General features: G+C 35.9%; 1 protein-coding gene across 1 annotated transcript in view; it reads right to left on the bottom strand.

Annotated features, from left to right (window-relative positions):
* Nucleotides 1–1,070: 1,070 nt before the first annotated feature.
* Nucleotides 1,071–24,235, bottom strand: part of JMY (junction mediating and regulatory protein, p53 cofactor) — a 68,874-nt gene continuing 45,709 nt past the window's right edge. Inside the window, exons 7-11 of the mRNA XM_030470901.1 lie at nucleotides 17,755–17,841; nucleotides 15,055–15,150; nucleotides 13,319–13,871; nucleotides 10,616–10,926; nucleotides 1,071–7,271 (exon numbers count right to left, since the gene is read on the bottom strand). Coding sequence (XP_030326761.1) covers nucleotides 10,619–10,926; nucleotides 13,319–13,871; nucleotides 15,055–15,150; nucleotides 17,755–17,841 — 1,044 coding nt within the window. The 3' untranslated portion in view covers nucleotides 1,071–7,271; nucleotides 10,616–10,618. The remainder of the gene's footprint in view (nucleotides 7,272–10,615; nucleotides 10,927–13,318; nucleotides 13,872–15,054; nucleotides 15,151–17,754; nucleotides 17,842–24,235) is intronic.

The following is a 24,235-nucleotide window of genomic DNA, read 5'->3' as shown; positions in this document are numbered from 1 at the left end:
CTGCAGAAGTCCAGGACGTGTGTAAGCTCCCTCCTATGGCAGGAAGAATAAGCCCTGTAAAATGGGTTTCTCCCTATGATGGGGAACAGCAGTAAGACCTGCAGAGATAAGGAACAGTTCATAGGTTTGGAAAAAGAGACCTGACAGACTCACTTTACATTTTTACTTCTCTCCCTTCTCTCCATCATCTCTGCTGAGTATGAAGCAGTATAACAGAAACATACACTACAGAAACCAGATAATGGTTTCTGTGAGAAAGAGGAGGTGTTTCATTTCTACAACTTTGAAAAGCACTGTGGCCAGTGAATATTTACTCACAATGGACTTTTTGATGTGTCTTGTAATGAATATGAAAAAAGAAAAAATGGTTCTACCCATCTCCCATCTTCTATGTGTTGTAAAACATGTAGGTCTTATTCAGTAGCAGATCACCACCTTCAAAGTGCACTTGCAGAAATACTAATTTGCAATTCTGATGCATGCATCAGATATGCTTCCAACCTGTACGAATACCCATCAGTCACATAAAAAAGAAGCCACTTTTCTGCAATGCCAAAGTAGACACCAGTTGATGGCAGCAAATACTCTTACACAGAAGTTTGTCCTTCAGCGCAGAACACATGAGGGCACGCACAGCAAGGTCACACATGCTGCCGAGGGCACAGCTAGAAATACAACCTTCTGTTGTAGGAAAGGCCAGTGGTGATCAAAGAACCTGCTTATTTCGATAAACATTTCCTACTTGTTCTACATGCTCTACCACAACCCAAAATTCACTGGAAAACCTGAGCCAGGCCTTGGATTTTGGTTAAGACAATTGGCAGTGTAGGTTTGTACTGAAAACGCCACCACCTCTTTGTTACTAGAAATGTCATACCTTTTTCTTGTTTTCTCAGGATTATAATTGCACTAAAAAGTTCCTGCTCCAGAAATACACCTTTTTTTTTTTTTCTTATGTTAAAATATGAGTCAGTGCAGGCATAGAACGTGCCTGCACTGACTTACCTGCACTCTAGTTCTTGTACCAGAAACACCAGAGTGAAAGAATAAAAATACACAATACAAACGTATTTCTTGCATAAGATTTATGTAGATAAGTAACAACACAGAATGGCTTTAGGGAAAAACAAACAAGCAGCTGGCAACTCTAGTCTGGGACATTATCGGTTGTCTATTCTGGGGTATGTCCCCTCCCCCAGAAAACAAAACAAAACAACTTAAAAACACTCATAAAGGTACTTCTACAGTATCTTCATTTACAATCGGCTTTGCTTTTGAAATACATTGTACATATACCAAAAAAAGCAAATAGTAGAGAAGTTGCATGTTTCTGATCTGAGCTTTTCCACAATCCTTACTTGACTTTTTCAGTGACTGCAGGTGGAGGCTTGCTCTCTCTGTGTAATGGCATTGCCATGGGCTAGCTGTAAAAGGGTAGAAGAGCGTAGTAAGGGAACTAAGCTCTTAATATTTCTGGGTTTAAATTTTTACCCTTCTTCATAGTATTTTTATCTTTTAGTTAAAGGATGGGAAGTGTATGTGATTTGTATTTCAGCAAAACTATCCTGCATTATTTAAGAGTAAGATTCTTCTACAATACCTATATTATGTGACTTAGCTACAAAGATGTTACCCAAATATAATTATTCCCTGCTGCAACATAGCTTAGGCACAACCATCTGCCATGAAGCAATGACAGGCAGCTTAAGGAGTTCAAAGAATAACAATGTAAACCAAATGAACTAGGTATGCTTTTTTTTCCCCATGGGAACTAAACTATTAAAATTTTTTTTCATGTTAGTACATATTCAAAGTTAAAACCAGAGAGTGGTCAAATAAATATCCTTTAATAAAGGAAAAAGGAATCATTTTAAAGCACCAAAATTGTGAGTATGATGTTACATCGCATGTACAAGAAGGTGAGTACAGGTTTACACTTCTGAGTCATGATAATAAAAAACATGAAATACACAGCAATAAACTTGCATTGCAGAAAAGCTGCACTAAAGAAAAAAGACCAAAAAGCAGACAGTTAAAACTTTTTTTGTTTGATTTTAGGTATTGCTAGAAATGTTTGTTTAGTTTTTTAACTTTTTTTTTTAATCATACTTGTTGCTTAATACTTTATAACATTGAGCAATTTTAGGCATAGTAACTTTGCAGTCGTTTACAATGAAATATGCATTGAATATGTCCTTTTGAATATAATGGAGTTAAAGAACTTTCTTAAAGCCAAGCACAATGTGCTAGTAGTGTTTGAGTCTACTGATAATATTGCACAAAGCTAGTGAATGGCGAATTGGTTTTCTTTTGATTATTTCTTACTTATTCAATAGACTTAACAAAAAAATTAGTTTCATTAAACTTCACTTGCTTCACTCATGCAAGACAACCTGCAGCCATCTGTATTTCTTAAGCTTTCATCTTATGATGATGTATTTGTACATACTTAAGATTAAATTCAAAACATATAACAACCACAGTAACACACTGGGAGATGTTAAGCGAATATCCCCAACACTTATTTTGTAATAAAAAATAAGTTTCTAAATCTGAAAATCAAGCCAGTCTATGGCAAACCTAAGTATCAAATAGGTGACAGTCTCTGGAATAAAATCTCTGCAGAGTTTGGAATATCCTCTCCAAAAGAGCCATCATCCTTTTCACTTGTTCCAAGTGGACACACTACCGGTTAACAGCCTTGGGTATCAGCTTTCAATAATACTCTAGATTAACATTAGAAACTCAGCAGAGTAGAATCCATTGCCTGGTCATTTTCCATATTAGAGGTACATCAGAGCATTCACATTTGAGAATGGAAAGATGACCTTTTCTGTCAAATTCTGAAGCTGTGGGCCACAGAATATAGAAGACCTGAATCACAATAAAAATACATAAATGTCAGGTTGCAGATTCACCACAGTCAGAGCTGGGAGTTTTGGATCAATAGTCAAACTGAACGGGAAGTGCAAAGAACCGTATATACAACAGCCCCTCCCCAAAATATACTGGCATGCCCACCCACTCTTGACCCTCCTAAAAATTCTAATTTTACGTATTTATGTAGTAGGCATATTAGCAATTAAATATAAATTCATTCTGTAGGAAAAGTTTAAATTACAGTATATTTATAGGTTAAAAATAGCCATTGCTGTACTTTTTACAGCACTGCTAGCAGTACATCAATGTGCTTATTACACCAAAGAGCAATTTGCAGTCAAGTTTAGGATGACCTGTCAGCTCCAGTAGCACTGAAATCATGCAACGCGCTCTCCCAGTAAGGTGCTTCTGTTTACCCCTTTTCTTTGCAAGAAGCTTCGCGTGTTCTTAACATGAATTCTGTAGTGCTAAACATAACATATTGTCCATGCTTATGGAATCATTACCAGAAATATATCCAGGTAATCTAATTGCATAAGCATTGCAAAGAAAAAAATCTGATTACACATGTGAGCAAACTTGATTTACAAATTACACTCTTGAAATTCAGTGCAACAAACGGAATAAAGGTAACATTAACCAATAAAAGTTTCTGTCTCCTCTTCTCAATAAGTTGCATCTTCAATAATGCACCTGTCATTAATATTAAACATTACAGAATATAGTGCTTATACTCAAAATGATTCTTTACAAATAATGTAGTGAAGTATATTGAGTTGTATCCCCAATGCAGCCACAAAAAACCACAATATATAATTATACTAATTGGTTTTATAGGTGTCTGGTGTAGGATGCAGACATCAGATTTAAAAAATAAAAAACCAAAAACAACAGAACAAACAAACAAAAACCCCCCAGCAACTTGGAAGTGACATTTAAAAAAAAAAAACCCAAACCACCTTCTACCCTAGATAGGTAACTTAACTAATACATGAAAACATACTAACGTGAATAAAATAAGACTACTGGTCACTTGTAAAGGATCTGGAATCTCTGTGAATCAGAGCATCAAATTCATGTTGATGCAGATCCATTTCTGATCGAAAGACTATTGCTGTTTACCTTGTATTTTGGTTATTTTAGTAGAAATTGAATACTTTGTTTCTTGTTCCCACTCATAGAAGATTTTTCAGTCCTAATATAAGCATTTATACTATAAACATTTTTCACCTTGCTGGATCAGTTACCCTATAATAGAATAGTTATAATTTGAGCAGAGAAAGAAGTTTCTAAAAATGGAAAAAGCCTGAATGCTGTCAAACTGCTTAAGTGACTAGCAACAGAACAACTCAGCCACAGCAATAAAGTCCAGCCACAAATGAAGAATACCAGTAATAGATAGAAAGGTCTTTTTATGGAGGCTCTCTTTCTTTGCATAAGTTTATGTGTTTTTAATGTAGTGATGCTTGCTAAGATTTCTCAAGGACCAACACAGCTTTTCTCAGCTATGGGAGAACCAATCTCAATGCAGGACTGTCATAATTTCCATGAGTTTCTTGTGAACATTCTTAAGTTTCCCCATTTGCTGCTGTACCCATTCCACTGCAAAATTCCACATTACAGAAGATGGGAAATTTTATGCATAATATTCACAGTTTTTATATCAAAGTGGAGAATTTTGTGAAATTGTGACATCTAGTGACTCATGGAGGATTAAAATCCAGGATATTTTTTTTTTTTAGCTGTATGTGGAAAACAACCCCATTTACTTTCCACATTGAAGATGGCAGTTTTGAACTGATATAAACTGCTATGCTTAGCATAACAACTACTTTCTGTGTGCGTATAAAATACATGTTCTTATAAGAACTCAATTTCTATATACTAAACTATTACAGGAATCTAAGATTTCAGCTAAATATAAAACATATTAAGGACAGTAATTCTTTTCAATCATGCACACATTTTTCAAGGCAAAGATGACAGATCACATGGCAAACAAATCTGAAAACTGTGGTACAGTACAACATGGAGCTAATCAGATAAATCACAACACAGTGGTAAACTGCAGACACAAATATTGTGCAAGAGGACCACTGCACCTATACTTTAAAATTACACTATTTTTCCTCCCCTCAGAATTTTGCTAGTGTCCCATATGTGTAGTCTAAGGAAAAAACCTGAAGGCTGGAAGGCAGGAAAAAATGGACGTTAAAGTTGCTCAATCACCACTGTTAATTTAGCACTAATTTTCAGATGAACTGTATAATCTGATTTACAGTTCTGCTTTGTGCTACAGCCAAAAATTTATTTGATTACCTTGGTTTTAATGTGTGGTGTGACTTGAAGAGGAGCAGAAACACCACAGCTTACAGTAGAGGCAATGTCAAATGACTATGATGAACTTCGAAAGTGCCGTTATTGCTGCACAAACAGAAAGTTAGACAGCCTGCAACCACGCCACGTAACTCGGGGTTCAGAGAAGCAGTTTAAGAAAAGTAAATCATGTAGTTTTAGGTCCTTGGAAAGCCAGTATCATGTGTTTCATAGAGCTGATCTCTGTACAGAGAAATACAGACCTGATGACTAACACAGCGAAATCCATATGACTCTACAGTAACGCTGCTCACAGGCACTTTGAAAATGAATGTTCACTAAGTTTATAAATAAGGCAACAACATTACGAAAATGCCTGTGAGAGCAAGGGTAAAGTGACATCCTTTCAGGATGTCTGACAGAGCTTCAATTTCAGGACAGCCACAGCAAAAAAACTGAAGGGTCCAAGAGCTAAGGTTCCTTTAGGTTACATAGCCTATTGCTAAGGTAAGGTCTCCTATTCCTCTTTATATAAAGTAAATGGCAAGACATGAAATCTCCTGTTATTAACACAGTACATGTTCCATTACATGACAGCAGCAATGCGTAACTCCACTTAAAAACCCTCAAATCTGCATAATACTGTGTCCATCACAAGAGGAACAGTGAATGGACCACACTACACAAAGGACAGCAACTATGTATTTCTCAAACACAGTGTATGTCATGGTAGTAAAAATAAAATGCTACAGAAAATTCAGTTTTCTTTAAATTGTAATGGGCTGACTATCACACAGAGTTTATAGATGGTACAAGGTTATTTGCATCTCTGTACTGACCTACCTCTTAGTACTGTGGTAGTGTAAGAATAGCTGCCTGCAGCCATTAGTCACAAAGCTTAGGAATATTTCTAAGCATTCACCACAGAGAAAGTTGTAACTCTTGTTTAAAAAGAACAAAAAGGGAACTTTTTTTTTTTCATCCCATAAGCCTTTGGGTATGGAATACAAACATTTTTGAAGCTACTAAAGGGAATAATGAAAATAGCAAGAGAAGCATGATTTTCACAAGTGAATCATCAGTATAAGTGCTTTGATCTTTTTTAAAGAAGGCTGCTTAGACTAATCAAAAACGATTTTAAACCAAAAAAGAAAAATAATTTTAAGTACGAAATTACAAAATACTGCTTAAAACAAATGATAAAAGTAAAACTAACTTGGTTCAGCATAGCTAAATATTATTATTGAAAAAAAAGCATGAAGACGTCTACTTTAAAAAGGTGTCAGACCACAAATGACCTTCTAAAAAGGTGCTGTAATATGTCTTGCTAAATGTACCATGTTGGAAACCAACACATGCTTGAATATGTACTGAATTCAACTCTTATTTCATATTGTGCTGTGTCACTATGTTACTTTTCATACTGACATACACTTCTTCAAACTAAGCAGAGAAAAGGTTTTAGTTGCATGTTACTGAATTTCAGCTACTGTAGTGCAACTAGGAATTCTGCTCTTTCTAGAACATCAGACTGCTACACCTTCTCTGCAAGGAGATATTTAGTTGGATTTCAAGGCAGATGATATATTCAGTGCAGTGAAGGGAACGTTTTATAGCTAGCTTGATGTCTTGGCTGAATCCCGAAGTTACTCTAACAGCAAGTATTCTTCAGTACATTCTCATATATACTCAATATGCTCCCCTCACTTAACTGGCCACACATTACTAACGTAAATATAAAATGTGCTTAAGAATCGGGCATTCTTGATTCTGTAAAATACACAGCTAAACAACTTAGCTTTCTGCCGAAACCAGAATTTTTTGAACAAAAAAACCCAAAAAAACCCAAAAACCCAAGCCAACCAACCAAACAAAAAGTAGTGACTCAAAAATTAACTTTTCGGGCTACTTCTTCCATATACTGAATTGTTTGCCAAAGAAAGACTATTTCTTTGCCAAAGAAAGCCTCCTGTGGAATTGATGGTCATAACTGCTGGCTCTGAATTTTCAAAAATGATGAGGAAAAGTAATCTTCAACGGGCGTTTCTCCTCTCAGGTCAGTAGCTGTGAATCACCTGTTCAGGGAAAAAAGAAAAAGGAACATCTGAAAAGCTAAATGGCTGTACAAATACTGTCTGATCAACATATTAGGCAATTCCAACATGCAATACTGAGCAGCGTCTTCAAAAGCCTTGACTCTCTTTGCTCCCAGGGTAATGACACACTCAACTCTGGAGCCAGAACACACAGAGTATGACCAGGTCTTTTTTTGCCTTCTGTATTATTGGCAGTGAATGCAGATTAGAGCTTTAAGAGGCCCAAAATAGTGCATTAGAAGAGTGTGAAGACCAAAAACTCACTGCTTCTCCATTATTTTGTCACTCCCACAAGCCCAGGTTTCACATTACTTACAGTACTCTTTAATGTACTATAGTGATTTATGTGTACCATTATGTACACACACACATGGATAGGCTTGGGATACTTTTTGACATCTTCTGATAAGAAGTGATCTTCCAACTTTTCATACAGAAGCTACTGCATCTTTATACTGCTTGTTCAGCTGTACTTCCAATACACAGAATGCCTCAACATTTTTGTGCATGGTTTAGCGTGCCCATTAGGAAGGAACCGCTCTTAAAAAAATTAGTCATAATATTATGTAGAGGTTAACTCATAAATATAATACAAGAGATTACTACATCTCCTGCAGGAGTTACTATTAGTTTGTCTTCAAAGTTAAATAATTAACGAAACCGCTTCAGTGGGCACTGTTTATACTCCTTGCACATACATCGGGACACTTTTTGGCACTTGATAAACATTAGATCAGATTTAGCCTTCATTCCTAAGGCAAATAATTGCATTACATTCAGCCTATAAGGATGTACATGTATTAAATATAGTTTGTAATATACCAATACACTTTTGTATAACTGTTTTCAACCTAAAATCTCTATGCAACTAATTTTTGTATATGCAGAGCTTACAGTTAAAAACCAGCAAGTCAATCTTAAAGCTTGGTATTAAATGGATAACCTTATAGAAAAAACACTATTCTGTAACACACTTTCATTGGATTTTACTCTCCAGTAAGAAATTCTGGGTAACTAGTCTGTACGTTCAAGCAAGCACATTCATCCATATGAAATGTATTTATTCATCTGAATTTCATAAGGGCTTTGTCTCAATCTCAGTTCTCCCAGATTATTTCATTTGCTTCCACAGCAGGGGGCTATTTTCCCTTTCTGAGTGTTAGCTATTTCATATAACCATTTTTCAATCAAAATCTGTATTCTCTGCAAAATAATCTCATTTCATGAAAATAGGATTGTTTCCATAATAAAATATGACATTGTTAGAGAAAGCAGGTCCAAGATGTGAGAAGAACTCCAAGGGGCATGCACTCAGAACTCTGTCACTGCATCCTGCTCTAGGTCCAAGTGATTTCATGGGACTTCAGTGTTTGACAGGAGTGCTTTCTTGAAAAGGTAGTGCCCTAACTGTAGACTGGTAAAAAGGAGGCAACAACCACTGCACTACAGGTACTGCACAGCAGTGATTTTCAAGGTGCACTGTGAACTGCTTCTATGCGGCTGCAAAGGATAGCAGAGGAAAACATCTATTTATATTGTTTGACAATGCACATGTGAGACTTCTAAGAGGACACACTTCCAACAGTAAATGTTAGGGAGGCCCATCCCATTAATTAGATTAAAAATATTCAAAGTCACTCTTGGAAAAATCTTCCCTTTTTTTTTTTTTTTTTTTTTTTTTTTTAGAGACCCATGGTATTGAAGAGTATTCTTGCTAAACAATGCAACAAGATCAAAGAATAACTTAGATCTAATAAAATCATTAAGTCAAATCACAAAGTTTAAATTTGTTCAGTTATCTAGTAAATGAATAGAGAATAATTGCACTGAGAAAGCCAAATCAATTCCAAGGCATGTCTTCTTTTATAGCTTGAAGTCACTTGATTTCTGAAGGTAGTGGGAGTTCACAGTATGCAAGTGAAGAAAAAAGTGACATCCAATCAAAACTATTTTTACTTTGAGTTTTAGCAAGAGTTAAGTGTACCTCTGCTCCTGGATTTTCAACTCCAAAAGTAGCAGTACATTTGGTATGGAAAAGAATTGGCATGCCGTAATTAAACAGTCATTAGTAAATCATTAGTGTGGCCAATGGCTAGTTCATGAGGAAATAAAGGCAACACTGATTCTCCTTTTAAAAAATTCTAAATAGTATTATTTGAAAATAGCATACCAATAGAATAATTTGAGACATGGTATTTCATAATCACAATAACATTCAGCAGAGGATGTGCTAAGTCACTTTCACTTTTTAAACAGCTGCAGCACTTCATCAATACTCACTCTCCAGCTATGGTAATAACTAACCAGGGTAGAACTTCCAAAAAGGTTATCTTTTTCCGACTGCTAGCTGTGTTGCAAGGATTATAAATATTTGTCTTGTATACTCTTGAAATAGCCCTGGATTTCTAAAAAGATTTTAAAATTCTTTGCTGATTTTCATCTTTTTTCTCCAAATTTTAAGTTTAGTGGGAACTTTCATTAAGGCTTAAGTTCATCCACATGCCAGTAGCAGAAAAGAACCATTGAGGAACAACAGTGGTGTATGCTGTTGTTGTAATCAAGAATCTGTTTGTGCTACTGATGAAGCCATAATTTTGAAGATAATCTCTTGCTAATTTCTGGTTTGTTCTGAAATAATTAATTTCATCTGCTGAAGTCTAGTACCTGTAGTTTCAAGCACTGTAGCTTAGTATAATGCAAGTTCATTTGTATGAGTAGCAGAAGTATAAATAATTTTTTTTTATATTTACTGTTCATAGTCTGGAAATTCAAGTAAGTCAGAGAGTTTACAGTTTGAAACCAAGCTATCAAAAAGTCAGTCACACAGGGTAACCAAAGAGATCCCAGTGTGTTCAACAGTCAAATCTAACTATCCTTCACTAGAAGCTATTCAGTCTGAAGTGATAAGCATGCTAGTTTTTTACAAGGTCAGAAGTAACTAGAAAATAAGCACAAGGTTTGTCCAAGAGTGATTGTGCTGCTTTGTTACTTAAACGCTTTTTGGTAAGCTGCAAACAGTCCCTTTAAATTTACTAAATAAAATAGGTCTTTTCCTAGGACTAGTCCTGTCAATATTCAGCAAAAGTATTCAAACAAGAAAAAGGATAAGATGCTGCCTAAAAAAAGTTTTTCTTCCTATAAACCTTTAACTCTTTGAAAAGTCAGTGATACTGAATTCATATGTGCATATTTTACCACGTTTGATGTCAGACAGTTTAGTCACATTCATACTAAGTCTCCTACAATGAAGAACCTGAGGCTTAGCCTCTACTGTTATACAAAACATGTTGAAGAAGTATTTTTTTTAAAGGTAGGTTATTTACAGGTTAATTTTCCCAATCTGTACAAGGCAAACTCTCCTCTTCATCCTCTGATTCAGGTGATGCTTCCTTAATGCGTCGCAATGCTTCATGGATGCTCCGTGTCAGAGGGTCAGTGTCAGGCAGAATTGTGAAGGACTCTCTCAAAACATCTTTCTGCACTTTCTTCAGTTTCACCCCTTTCCTGATCTGTGCCAAGATGTTATTGCTATCATCTTCATCAGGAAAAGGAGGGAGACTTCTTTGCTCAACTTTTCTTAAGTGAAAGCTGCCACGTTTCAAGGAAGCCAGCACTTCATCCATCGGGGAACTCACTGCAGTAAATCAAAAGACCTTCAGTATTATTTTTATTAAATTTTATCAGTCTTCATTCATATTTCCTACAGACCAAAAAGTAGCCATATACTACTCTAACGTGATAGTCCCATACCATCAGTATAATGGTAGCTCCGATACTGCTTTAGCCTCCAAGTTTATCTTCCCTATTACAAGGTCAACACTGGTTTATCCAGACACTTACATTTCTGAAACCACTTAACTTTCTATGAGGCAGGTAGTAAAACCTTTTGAGAAAGATGGCTTTCCTTTCCATTTGCAGCCAAGAAAATCAAAACAGCTGCAATGAATCCAACACAGTCAAAATGTTTATCAGATTACCTTTCTTCACTTTGAAAAAGGTAATGAGAATGTATCCTAAGTATCGGACTGTGCAATCCATTCTCAGTACTTGCATTTTGTGGCGGATTTTACCTACTGTATGACCATTACTACATGCCAGTGAGGCAAGCAGCAGTACAGTCAACTGCAACAGCATGCATTTCCTGCTCCTCTGGAGTCATGTATGAATTAGCACATAGTCGCAGCATGCCTATGTATTATGCCTATATGCCTTCCTTTATAATTAATGAAAACAGAGTTAATACTTTATCCCAAGTCTTTCCTTTAGCATCAACTTGAAAACAGTTCTTTGCAGAAATAAAAATCTTTGAAAGAGCTTTGGCTCTTTGAAAAGCTACGAGTAGGTAAGATCTCTACCCCAGAAAATGCATTACAGTGAAGTACCAGCAGTTTGAAATGGCTCGCATACACTAGCACATACAATGTGCAGCACATGTCGATCAGTAAATAAATATCCATCTCCAGTTCTTTTTTGTATATCTTAGAATACATTTTTTAACCTATTTTGCATTTACGAGTGAGCTTTGTCCATCAGACTAATGGCCAAGACAGTTGGAATAGACACAAGGAAAATATAAATACAAGAATACAGGATTGCACATTTGAAGGAAGAAGGAAGGATAGTAGAACAATCATCTGTTATATAGAGACAAATTTCTGAAACTACTTACAGACTTGGAACATCTTGGGGAACACAGAGCAGCAGGTAGAGTGCTGCTGCAGACATTAACAATACTCTTGGGAGGACATAATTTGATTTTATATTTGTAATTTTATGATGTATATCAAATTGCAGACACAATATATGCCTTATATAAAATTGCAAGATAAAATGAATATCAGAAAAATAAACAATAGGATTACAGAAAAAGAAAAATGGAGCACAGCAGCATTAAAATTGATAATGAACTCAAGACACTACCTGTGACCTGCAAAATTCATAAGAGCTTAAGAATTCTGTAACTATGCAGTTGCTTCAAGGGTTTTCAAGTATTTAAGGACTATTCTAGGGAAAACACTCTTGTTTCTGTCTGAAGACAATTCTAATTTTATCTGGATGAGGGAAAATGCCAGTGAAGGGATGTTTTCTGTAGATGTAACTGATAAAGCCAGGTAGAATTTTTAATAAAATGTTATCACAGCCATACTACTGCAGTGTGAATCAAGGCTCACTCAAAGTACTTTTTCTCAGCGACTTCCAGTAAAATAGTTTCGCTGAGCACTTCTGAAAAATCCCATCTCTGATTTTCAACTAAAAACTTTGCTCCAATATAGCACATTTCACCAGAACACTAGGATTATTTTGTTCAAACATGGCTGCCGTTCTCCCCGTTTGATATATGGGGTAAAGGATAAACAGTTAAAAACAAGTAGCACAGAATCAACAAGTTGTTAACAGATCTCCCAGCTCAGCCCTGTGCTCTGTTCATTCTCCTCAGTTTCCAAAGAAGTTTCTGATCTTTTAACTATTATTATGCTTTGCTGAATGATTATGGACTTCAATTTCCAATTGTAGTTAAAAAAATCTATTGTTACTTGGCCCTCAAGGGTACTTGGGAGTTTGTGGATCTTTATGGGAAATTTTGAAGAAACTTTGAAGAAAGCATTCTCAAGGTTTCCTATGTCCCAAGACAAGTATTCATGTACTAGGTCATGAATTATGTAAAATTCTCTTACTAAAAAACACTGCCCCCTCAGGTGAAGCATATAGTATTTACAGAGCTGGCTGTAAGCTAGATAGGAAAAGATTCTTTCAGACAAAGTTTAGCTCCATTTTCTAGCTAGTCATACATGGTATATTGTAAAGTCAGTTTCCTAAGTGTGTTCTGTCTAACTAAACAAGTATACAGCACCCTGTCCTAGAAGTCCTATCATTTGTTTGAGTTGTCAGCATCTGTCAACTGAAAAGGACCTAATGACTTTCCCATTAGATCTATCAAAAGATCACAGTACACACTTTTCTATAGAGCAGTTCAAAAAAAGGAACTGATGTGCATTACAATTAAATACACACAAATGTAACATTACCTCTCCTCCTCTGTAAACCCTCTAGATCACCAGTCTTCTTAAGCTTCTTCTTGGCACTGACTAGCTGACTGCTGTCAAACAGATACGCTGGTGGGACACCAGAAGAGTGCTGGACTCCCTTCTCCTCACTCTGACGTTTAACAAAGCTGTCGCTTTTCTCCAAGGGTTTTGCAGCAGCATACTCCTTGGAGGGCAAAGGTGGAGGCGGAGGTGGTGGAGGAGGCAAAGGGGGTGGAAGTGGTACTACAGTAACAATCTCTGGTTCAAGCTCATTACTGGTGAGTGGAGAAATACTAGCAGGAGGCAGTTCAGAGTTAAGACCATCAGGAGGTAACGAGGTATCTTGAAGTTGTTCAAAGCTTGCGAATTCTTGCGCTTGCAAAGGCTGAACTGCATTTTCTGATTCCACCTCTTCACTTTTCTCTTTGATTTGTATGGTTGCTGGCAAAGATTGAGGCTGATCAACACAGGACACTGAGCTGGCTGCACATTTTCTTCTTGCATGAGCTAGCCGTAGTCTGGTTGATTTAAGTATTACTTGCCCAGGGTACCGCTAAAGTGGGTAAGTTATTGACAGTTAGAGAAGTATGCAATTAATATGCAAGTACTGTTCTAGATTCTACATTGTTGGGGTTTGCCTTTCTGACAAGTAGAATTCATCTGCTATTTTCATGCATTTTGCTCTTAATTTAAAAATGAAACAAATATATCCTCACCTTTACGCAAAAATGATACATTTTCTTAATTTTTATTCTTGGTTAAGCCACAATTTACATGAGTGGTCTGGGATATACATGGGTTAGAATTAGGATTTCACTAAGAACCAGAATGTACATTCAAAACTACTTTTTCTGAAAACTAAAATTGAAATTCCTCTTGCTTTCCTTTTCTAAAACTGGCCAATGGCTCCCTCTGCAGCAAAGTCCTCTCTGACCCAGTACACTGGCCTTAGATGTGAAGCATACTGCCTAAAAATTTATCTCTTGAAAACAAACATTTGGAGACTTTACAAAGTATTTTAAGAACTAAACTGCTGCCTCAATATCTGTCTTTTCATATTAGTTTCATCCATAGCTACTTCTATGCAAAAATTTAAGCTACTTCTGAAAGACAGTTCTAATACCTTTCACAAACAATTGTAGTAGGCCTATAGCAATAGAGATCATAACAATATAAATATGCTTATATATAAAGTCAACTCATTAACAGCTGCTCTAATTTACAGAACCTATGCGATTCAAAAGCCTTACAAACAATAAGGATACAAAGACCGTACTGCTGAGCAAAGTACTGCTAAGTAAAGAAACTTCTCATACTTATATTTTTTTAATGTATTCAGCAAAACCAAAAAAAGTCTTCACCAATTAATATAATATCTATTTTATTGCGCTTTAATCCCTTTTCTTATTAATTCCCCTTCATTCTACCTTCTACCCATTTTCTGATACTTCCATTGTAGTAGAAAGGGGCAAGTACTGGCAGGTATTCTAGCAATCAGTGGTAGTGGGAAATACCTTTACATTATACTTCCTTTAGGAAAGTTTCTTAAGTGTCTTGTTGCAAGCGTAGATATTCGTTACCACAAATGCCATACTTTCTTGTAAATTTTCTAAAGAACAGTTAACTGCACAATGAAAAATAGCTAATTGCATAGTTTAGTCCTGGAGTGAGTGGAATAAGTGAAAATTTCTTCTGCAAAAGGAACTGGCGGAAAAGAATAACTCTTCTTCTATTACCTGTTTAAACGTGCGAAGTCTGTCCAGCGTTTTCTGTCGTTCCTGACTAACCCAGGAGCTCTTTCTTTCCTCTTCATCTTGTAATTGATCTCGCTTCTGAGGAAATACATGGAAAGCATGTAAATATTACATCCAATGCTATGTTTAGCATCACTAAAAAAATGAATTAAAATAACACTTCTACTAATTGTTAAGCATTAACTATCAATCTACTTCTTAAATAAACACATTTTCTTAACTTCAAAAACTTGGCCTTTGTCTTCCCCTTACAAAATATTATGCATTGCATGTTTTATAATTTCAAAGACATGAAAAACTCTGTAAAGAAAAATTTCCATCTAGAATGGGAATACTTGAAGATTTGTTACTTTGAAAGATGAGAAATAACTAGAGATGTGACAGAATATTATACTGAAAAAAGACCACTTAGATTAAAAATGGTATAAATTAGCCAGACAACAAACCAGTATCCATTTTCTCTCATTCCAAGAACAAAATGACAGGCCAAAGTGCAAGGTTGCCCTTTTATGTTAGGCTATCATATTAGGATTTTCACAGTGCAAGAAATAACAGAACTCACTGCCACAAAATTTTGAATCCAATACTGAGGAAATAAAGTATATATTTTCATTTGAATTTACAAAAGTAAATGAAAGTTTTGTATTTAATTAACTTAAGCTGTCATTATTTAATCCAGCTTCATTTTTCTATAATCTTACTTCAATAAATGGTTGAAGATCTTCCTTGCAATTTTTCCTTCCTAACACAATTATTTCCTGTTTAGGGATCTTACCTCAGTGAAAACACACATTTGGGTCTACCTCCTTTAACTAGTCATGCATTTTCACAAAACTTCAGCAAAGTTTCTACATCTTTGAAACATAATACTACTCTTCGGTCACGTTTATTGAAAGTCAATGCTAGTTGTCAAATGGCAAAAGTCACTGTATGTAAGTTCAGAAGTTATCAGGAAAAGTGATAGAGCAGGTGACTCTACAGAATAAACTTTAAGCAGAAACAGCAGCTTTAATTCTCAAATTACTCACAGCATTTAGGATTACTTTTAAAAGCTCATCTTCATCATCGTAATTAAAAATTCTGATCACTTTTGTAAGCTTGTATTGTCATCAAGTCAACACAAAAAGCAATGTCTGCCTGCCTGCCATTTTCAGAAGTAAGCTAGTGGCCTGGTATCCTTCATAAAGAGCAAACCCTGTGATTTGGAAGGAAGTAAATATGGATATATAAGGGGCAGGAAGAGAAGAACATGTCTAAAAATAGTAACAACAGGAAACATGAAAAGGTGAAGAGGAATAGAAGCATATGGTGAAAAGAAAATAACAGCAATAGGGCAGAGAAGTTAAAACAGAAGCATAAAGAAAAGATTGTACCAAGAAGAAAAGATAGTTCTACCACCACACTTCAATGTTCCATATGCAATCTGATCAAACTTTTGCTGAAGCAGCCTCAAACTCAAGGGGGTTGGTTGGTTTGTTTCTTCTGGGGGTTTGGTTTTTTGCTTGTTGTTTGATTGTGTTTGGTTTTGTTTATAAATAAGAACAGAGAAATTGCAATTCTTATTTGGTTTCAGGTTTGGGCACCCTTGAGGTTACCTTTTCAAAATTCTTCATAAAACCACTGGCTGAAAACTTATTTTACAATAACAGTAGAAACTTTCAGTCACATTATTAACAAAGACCCAAAAATACAGCAGAAGTTTCTTTATATAATGCAAGTGGACAACTCCATGAAATAAATAGGAAAAAAAAAAATAGTGTTTGAGAGACAATAAAGTCTTTAGCTTTGTTGAGTCTTATTTTTAAAAGTGATAAATGAACAACAATCCACACAGCAAAGTCCTTTACTGTACCCTAAGTACTGGGGGGAAAAAAAAAAAAAAAATTCTTAACTTTCCGAAAGAGTATGCCAATACCTATGGTCTTTTCACAAGTAGCCCTTTCATAAAATAAATTATGCAGCTGACTTCCAGGACAAATGTATCAATGTTAAAAATGTATACGGATGAAACAGAATCACTTTCACTAATCTAATCAAAGCCTGAATTAAGGAGACTTGGATTTCAATGCATCTTTGTCAGTGATCTTTTTTAAATATTGATACTATATCAGCTCCCAAGACCTAGCCCAGAATTTGAGTATTCTTTAAGATAAAGTCTATTATGTTCAGCACTAGAAGTTAAGACTAGCTAGCCTATTCTCAGCAATGAGACTGTGCAGAGAACTGTATAGCACACGGCTGGAACTACATCTTTATGCAATATTCTTCATGTGAATTTTTTTGTAGGAAGAAGGAAATAATAAACAAGCTTATTAAGACTCAAGAACAGATGTGTATGGTTTCCTTACTCAGCATATCTGACACTGTACCTGGAGATGTCCAGAATCACCTATGTGCATGTGATAAACTGCATGCAACCTAACCCTAGCAGTAATCACTTAGGTTGTGAACCTACCATTAAAGAACTTTTTTATTTGCTTGGGTTCAATGTCATCCTAACAGCACTATTATACTCCCATTTACTAGCATAATATGATACAGAAATCCATGGTGCAAAGGTCAGGGACACACACTATCTTTTTAAAACAGCTATCACTGTGAATACTCTCCTAATTAGTGTATAATGAGGAACACAAGCTATTAACTAAAGGCTAAACTCAACAGCAGAAAACTCAAACTTACTAGCTGAACAGTATGGTGCATTTTGTATTCTTCCTCACTCTGGTGACGCTGCTGGATCTTTTCGTTATGCTTTGCGATACAGATCTCCTGTAGAGACATAAAATGTTATCTATAAAATATGAATTTCTAGTATTGATTTACTAGATATAATATACTTACCAAATAGGCTTTGTAATTTTTATTTTTCTAATTCTTAGTGCTACCTCAAATGAGCTAATTTAAGCAAGCTAATTTAACTTACAATAAAACAAAAAATTAAAACAAAAGCAACCCAAACTCAAACCTATTACTTTTAACTGTTAAAAAACCATAAACAAATAACAGCTGCTTGAAAAGTCTATTCTACAATACCAGTATAAAAGTAGCAACAAACACCAATTCGTCAAATACTTCCTAAAACCCTGTGTAACTCCATGTACTTGTATAAATGGATAATAACTAACTCAAACATACTATGTATTTGTTTATGCAACAGGACGGCTTCTCATTTACAAATGTCACTTCATCTTTTGCGTGTACAGTCTCCAAGCACAAACACTAATAAAGTTGTTTAAATTTTATGCCTGCAAAAGCAGGTTCACCAAGTTCACATCTCTAACATCTGTTTAAAAAAAAAGAAAAAAAAAAAAAAAGGTATTTATTGCATTGCCTGCGATGCAATAAACAGATGACAAGAAACATGATGACACTCAAACTTCAGGTGGATAATAAAAATAACTGAATTATGTGTCAGTCACAAAGAAGAGGCATGTAAATAGGAATCTGGAGTAGTGACAAGACTCCAGGAACTTGAAAGCTCAAAGAACACTGAGGCCCAGGAAATCAGACAGTACGGGCAATGAGATTATGCCTGGTACGAACACCACACAGAACCAGAACAAAGTCAGACTGTCTAGCTAGAAACAGATGTCATGGATGTATAAAAGGAGACAGTACTAAGGAAGCAGTTTGGAATGCAACTGCAGCTGTAACACTAAAATGGTGGCCTTCCTAGGCATCACTCAGCTTGACTTACTGGGTGGAACCAGACAAGAGCTTTGCCATTGAAAGCATGGCTTGGGGCAGTTGATAGAATTATCAGCCATGAAACAATATACTACAGTAGTGGCAGAAAAACAAAAAACATGGAAGGGAGAGTTTAAAAAAAAAAAAAAAAAAAAAAAAAATCACATTTTTGGACATTTGAAAATGCACAAAACAGTACATTTTCCTACAAGCAGACTATGGACACACTGTGATCACATAGGTGGGTAGCCAGTGTTCCTATATAAGACAGAAATATTGCGCTGTCTTGAATGTTTCTATCCTGGGTTCAGATATAACAGTTATTTTTCTCCTTCCTAGGAGCTGGTGCAGTGCTGTGTTTTCAACTTTATTCTGAGAACAATGCTGACAACACACCGATGTTTTAGTTGTTGCTAAGTAATGCTTGCCCCAGTCAAAGACTTTTTAGTCTCTTATGCTCTGCCAGTGAGGGGCACAAGAAGCCAGGAGCGAGCAGAGACGGGACACCTGACCCAAAATGGCCAAAGGGGTATTCCATACCACAGCACATCATGCCTGGTATATAAACTGGGGGGAGTTACCTGGAAGGCCCAGGTCGCTGCTCGGGTGAGGGTGGGCATTGGTCAGTGGGAGGTGAGAAATTGCTTTTTGCATCACTTGTGTTTATTGGTTTTTTTTTCCCTTTTCCTTTTTAGTTTTATATTCTCTCCCCTTGTTATTTCCCTTATTATTAGTAGTAGTAGTAGTAGTAGTGGTAGTTGTAGTAGTTTTATATTATACTTTAGTTACTGGACTGTTCTTATCTCAGCCTGTGGGGTTTACATTCTTTCGATTCTCCTCCCCATCTCGCCAGGAGCTGGGGGGCAAGGGAAGGGGTGGGCACACAGCTGTGTGGTTCTGAGTTACCGTCTGGGCTTAAACCACGACAGTTTCTGAATAGTAAGACCATTCATGTTGCTAGCATATACAGAGCGTAAAGAAAAAAGACCGTAAGTTTCTGTGGAAATACTGCCTCAGCTTGATCAGAGATGTATACGTATAGCTAAACACTGCTGTGTTTTATATTTGTGGAGTTTGGGTTTTTTGCATGATGAAGAGTTTACTTAATACAGCTGGAAAAGTTAATGCATTTCAAAGATACAGCAATAGCTTCAGAATATTATTAGAGAATCTGAAAGACTTTTCATAATACTACCACTGATTTATCTTTATAATTTATTCCCTATTTATGTGTTAAGTTTAATTGTCTTCTAAAACAATGAAGAATATATGTTATGAGATACAAAAAAGGTATTATAAAATAACGAGAAAATGTATATTAGGTTTGGTTTGGGGTTTTTTGACTCACAAGTACTTGGGAGGCAGACTTTTATGAAACATTTTCTCTTTAGAATCAGTATTTAAATCTTTCTGATGAAGAGCAATAATGAAAGCTATTTTAAGCATGTAGAGAGGATAAACCAAAACAAAACATATTTGATGCTGACTCTGTACTAATAAACAACCCGCTTTAATGTAATTAGATCTCTAGGACTTGAAATAATAAAAAAGACTAGGAGGGGCTAAAAACATATTACAGCACAGGATTAGAAATCCGAATCATCTTAACTAAATACAGAAATAGTCAAAAAAAAAAAAAAAAAAAAAGTGGTGATTTCATAGGGACAAATACATGGTTCTACTTGTAGACAAGATTCAAGTGACTGCAAACAAGGATGAAGAGAAAACCCACCCAGGTGGCGGCATTAAAGAAAATTATCTGAATGTTTATGGCAGGTCACAAGTTGCACATAAACCAACTAACTCTGGCAAAAAAAAAAAAAGCATTATAATTGACTAAATGAGCAGGAATACAGCCTGCTGCATAGATGAAGTGCTTTCCCTTCATTCTCAGCATTGGGAAAGCAGGAGCATTATGTCTAGCGACAGTCACTTCAAGAAAGATGCTGACCAACTGTATGTAAATGAGACAGCATCAAGAAGAATAATGTTAATTTCTCTTTTAATCTTCTAACCAATTTCATAGTATCAAATTTTACATCTATTGAAAACACAAAAGGGAGAGCCGAGGAACCATTTCAACCCTCATCACTGGATAAGCTTAGTGTTTAAGACTAGTAACATGTAATATACATAGATCTACATTAGTATTATATTTAACTAGTTCCAGCAAGCCTTGCTTTCAGATTGAAAATCATGCAAGTTAAGCACTTAGTAAGCTCAGTATATGCAGAATTTTACTATACTATAGGCCTTCTATGTAGTTATGCCATTAAGTTGCTGTTGAAGTAGTCGTAGTAATAATAATAATATGAAAGCATACCAAATAACCCTATACCAGCTGTCACTGCATCTATCTGTTTTGGCATGGGCTATGCTTTAAACTGTGGGTTTGCAAAGTAGTGAAGGGGTCCTATTAAATGGACACATCTGCACGTTAAGAAGCTTCCTAGATCAAAGCACATATTACGAACATACCTCAACTTCACTAACCAGTTGCTTCTCCCAGTCTGCTCACAATAAGGAATACCTTTCCTGAATGTGAAATAATTCAGTTTCTTCACAACTATATTTTCAAAGATATTTTTCTAGACACCTTTTATACTATCATTTTTACCTTAACTCTTTATTACAAATGTAACTCCCTAAAAAAACCCAGCTGCTTGTTCCATATAATAACCTAATTAATACTACTGTACAGCCAGCAGGGGGTAGACTGGGATAACAATAGCAATATCCTGCATGAAAAAATTTGTAACTAGCTTTCAAGAAATAAGTAGTGAGATCACTACTACAACCCCATTTTGTAATAACTAACTCACTGTCATCAACACAAAAGAACATGAGGAAGTGATTGCTTAAAAAATGCAAACAGGTTTGTATAAAAAATTATGAGAATCAAGAGTTTATACTCATCGTAGTACGGTGAAAGAACATCAACCTCTCAAAAAGCATATATTTAAAAAATGCTGGCTAGTTATTCAGAATCACAACTGAATGAGCTTTCTAACAAACCTTTAGCAAATATTTCTAAATAAAGGTTTGATACAATTATTTGACATCATCATTACAAAATTAAAGCATCAATTGCAAAACCAGGGAAGGAATTTCTGAAAAACAAAATTAATAAAGACTAGAGTCACAGAAGTTTACATTTGTATTACACAGTCTTATTCTACACAGAGTAATTGATTCTGTTTCACTGCATTATCTCAACTGAAAATGTATTTGAATACCCAGATGATAAAACAACCAAAAAATACAAATTGATGATAGAGAATCATTTCCTATTGTTTTCTTAATGATGGTATCTGTGCTAGCAAGGACTGTAATTTCTACACAAGACTCTGATATACACTACTTAGTGCATGGCTTGCTTTGCTTTTAAGTACAAAACCGACAAAGTAAAAAAAAAAAAAAAAAAGCCCCAAAACCAAACCAACAAACAGAACAACAAAAAAAGGGGGGAAGGAGGGGAGAAGGAAGGAAGAGAAAAAAAAGAAAAACCTCAACAACCCAGTCCAAAACAGAACACTTGTTTACAGGTCTGTTTAAGATACTTTGCTGAAACAAGCACGATCAGGAACAGAATCTGAAAAGTATTAAGTAGACTCATCACAGTTCAACAATGAACATTTCTTAACTGAGACAGACAGACTTTGACAATTTTACCACGATATGTACTTTCCAAATGCACCCTCATTCTTTTTTCCACTTAGCATTCAGTCATCACCACGCTCATTCTCACTATCTGGAGTCTGCTTTCCCACCTGTATCTTCGTTCTATCTTAAGCTGCGAGCACTTCAGAGCAAGAACCCTTTTTTCCCAGTTTTGTAACGCACAACTCTCCACATCCCAGGCACTATAAATAGTGTTCATTAACAATGTTTTGCAACATCACTAGGATGGTCACGAAAGATAAAAGCTTGTTTATGTTTGAATCAAAGCCACAAGAGTTGGTTTTCAAGTAATTACTAGTAAACTTAGCAGAGCTCTGCATTTCTTGGCAATAGTAAGTGCAGCTACAGTAAACACCTCTAACAAGTATCTATCAAAATGGCTGTGTTCTTTTCTGCCCAACAAGTACCACCAAATGGTGTAACAATAAATTCTGGCTATTCTTTTTGCTCAAATAAAAATCTTTGATTTCCCCCTGCAAGTTTAAATACACTTTATTCTAATCTGTGATTTCTTTAGAAGTTGAAAGCTAAGAGTCTCACTGCAGCACTCAGTTGCAGATAATGCTATGCTGAACAACAAAATCAGCAGAGCTGGAACTAGTTGTGAGAGTGCTGTGATGCCCATGCTGTGATGTCCAGCAGTGAAGTTCCATGTGAAGACATTACCTCAGGTCCTGAAAACAGTATAGCCATGTTCTTCCAGCACAATGTTGAGCAGACATGACTATATTACTCCCACACACAGACCCACATGAGCAATACTGCCATATACAACTTTGCATCATGTCTCAGTGCACAAGCTGCAACAATGTTACACTGTAGAACTAATTACTTCAGTTTAAACAAGGTATTTTATCACAACATAACTTTGAAACAAATAAGCCAATCAAAGGTGACTAGTTCACTATACAGACATGACGGCATGCTAAAAAATCTCTATTCCTGCTTCAGATTGCTTCTTAACTTGATACCTCCCAAAATTAAGCAAGAAACAGCAACCAGGCTGTTGCTCTGAAACAGGGTCGTCTACTCTGAAACATGTCAGCGGTCATATTCAGGAGAAAAGAGCATAACTATTATAATGTAGCCTACGTTAATTAGCATAGCATGACAAGATCTATTCCTTAAAGTACCAAAAAGCCCAGCTTCTTGGTACTTTTTCTTTTTATAAACTCACATAAAAGAAACTCAGTGACTGAGCAAGCTACTTCCCATAACTGGCTAACAAGAGATGTCTATTTTATGATGATTTATTTGCAGTCTTCTCTATAATGTGTCCATTAAAGACAGGACAGTGACTGGAGAAATATAAAAGAATCCAAAATATAAGATGTATCAACTAGTGATTTGTTTGCTGTTATGCTTCAGATTCAAGTACAGAAATAGATTATATTAATTACGAAGGGGAGGCAAAACCTAAAGGCTAGAAAATGTTTGTGTAAAGGGGTCATCTCCTACATCAAGGCACATGACTGAGAATACAGAACTACACCAGCGCCTGAACCCAATCTACAATAAAGTCTCAACTGAGACTTCTGCATAACCATATAGGTCATAACAAGTATTACAATGCTCCCTCAAAACTTTGATCTATTCTACTCAATAAGCTCTCTCGCTCATTAATAATGCAAGCCCAGAGGAGGCCACAAGGATGATCAGGGGGCTGGAGCACCTCCCATATGAAGACAGGCTCTGAAAATGTGGAATGTTTGGCCTGGAGAAGAGAAGGCTGCGTGGAGACCTCATAGCAGCCTTCCAGTGTCTGAAGGGGTCCTACAAGGACGTTAGAGAGGGA

The sequence above is a fragment of the Strigops habroptila genome, chromosome Z (genome assembly GCF_004027225.2).
Source record: "Strigops habroptila isolate Jane chromosome Z, bStrHab1.2.pri, whole genome shotgun sequence".
NCBI classification, from domain to species: Eukaryota; Metazoa; Chordata; class Aves; order Psittaciformes; family Psittacidae; genus Strigops; species Strigops habroptila.
This window is presented reverse-complemented; position numbering and strand designations above follow the sequence as displayed.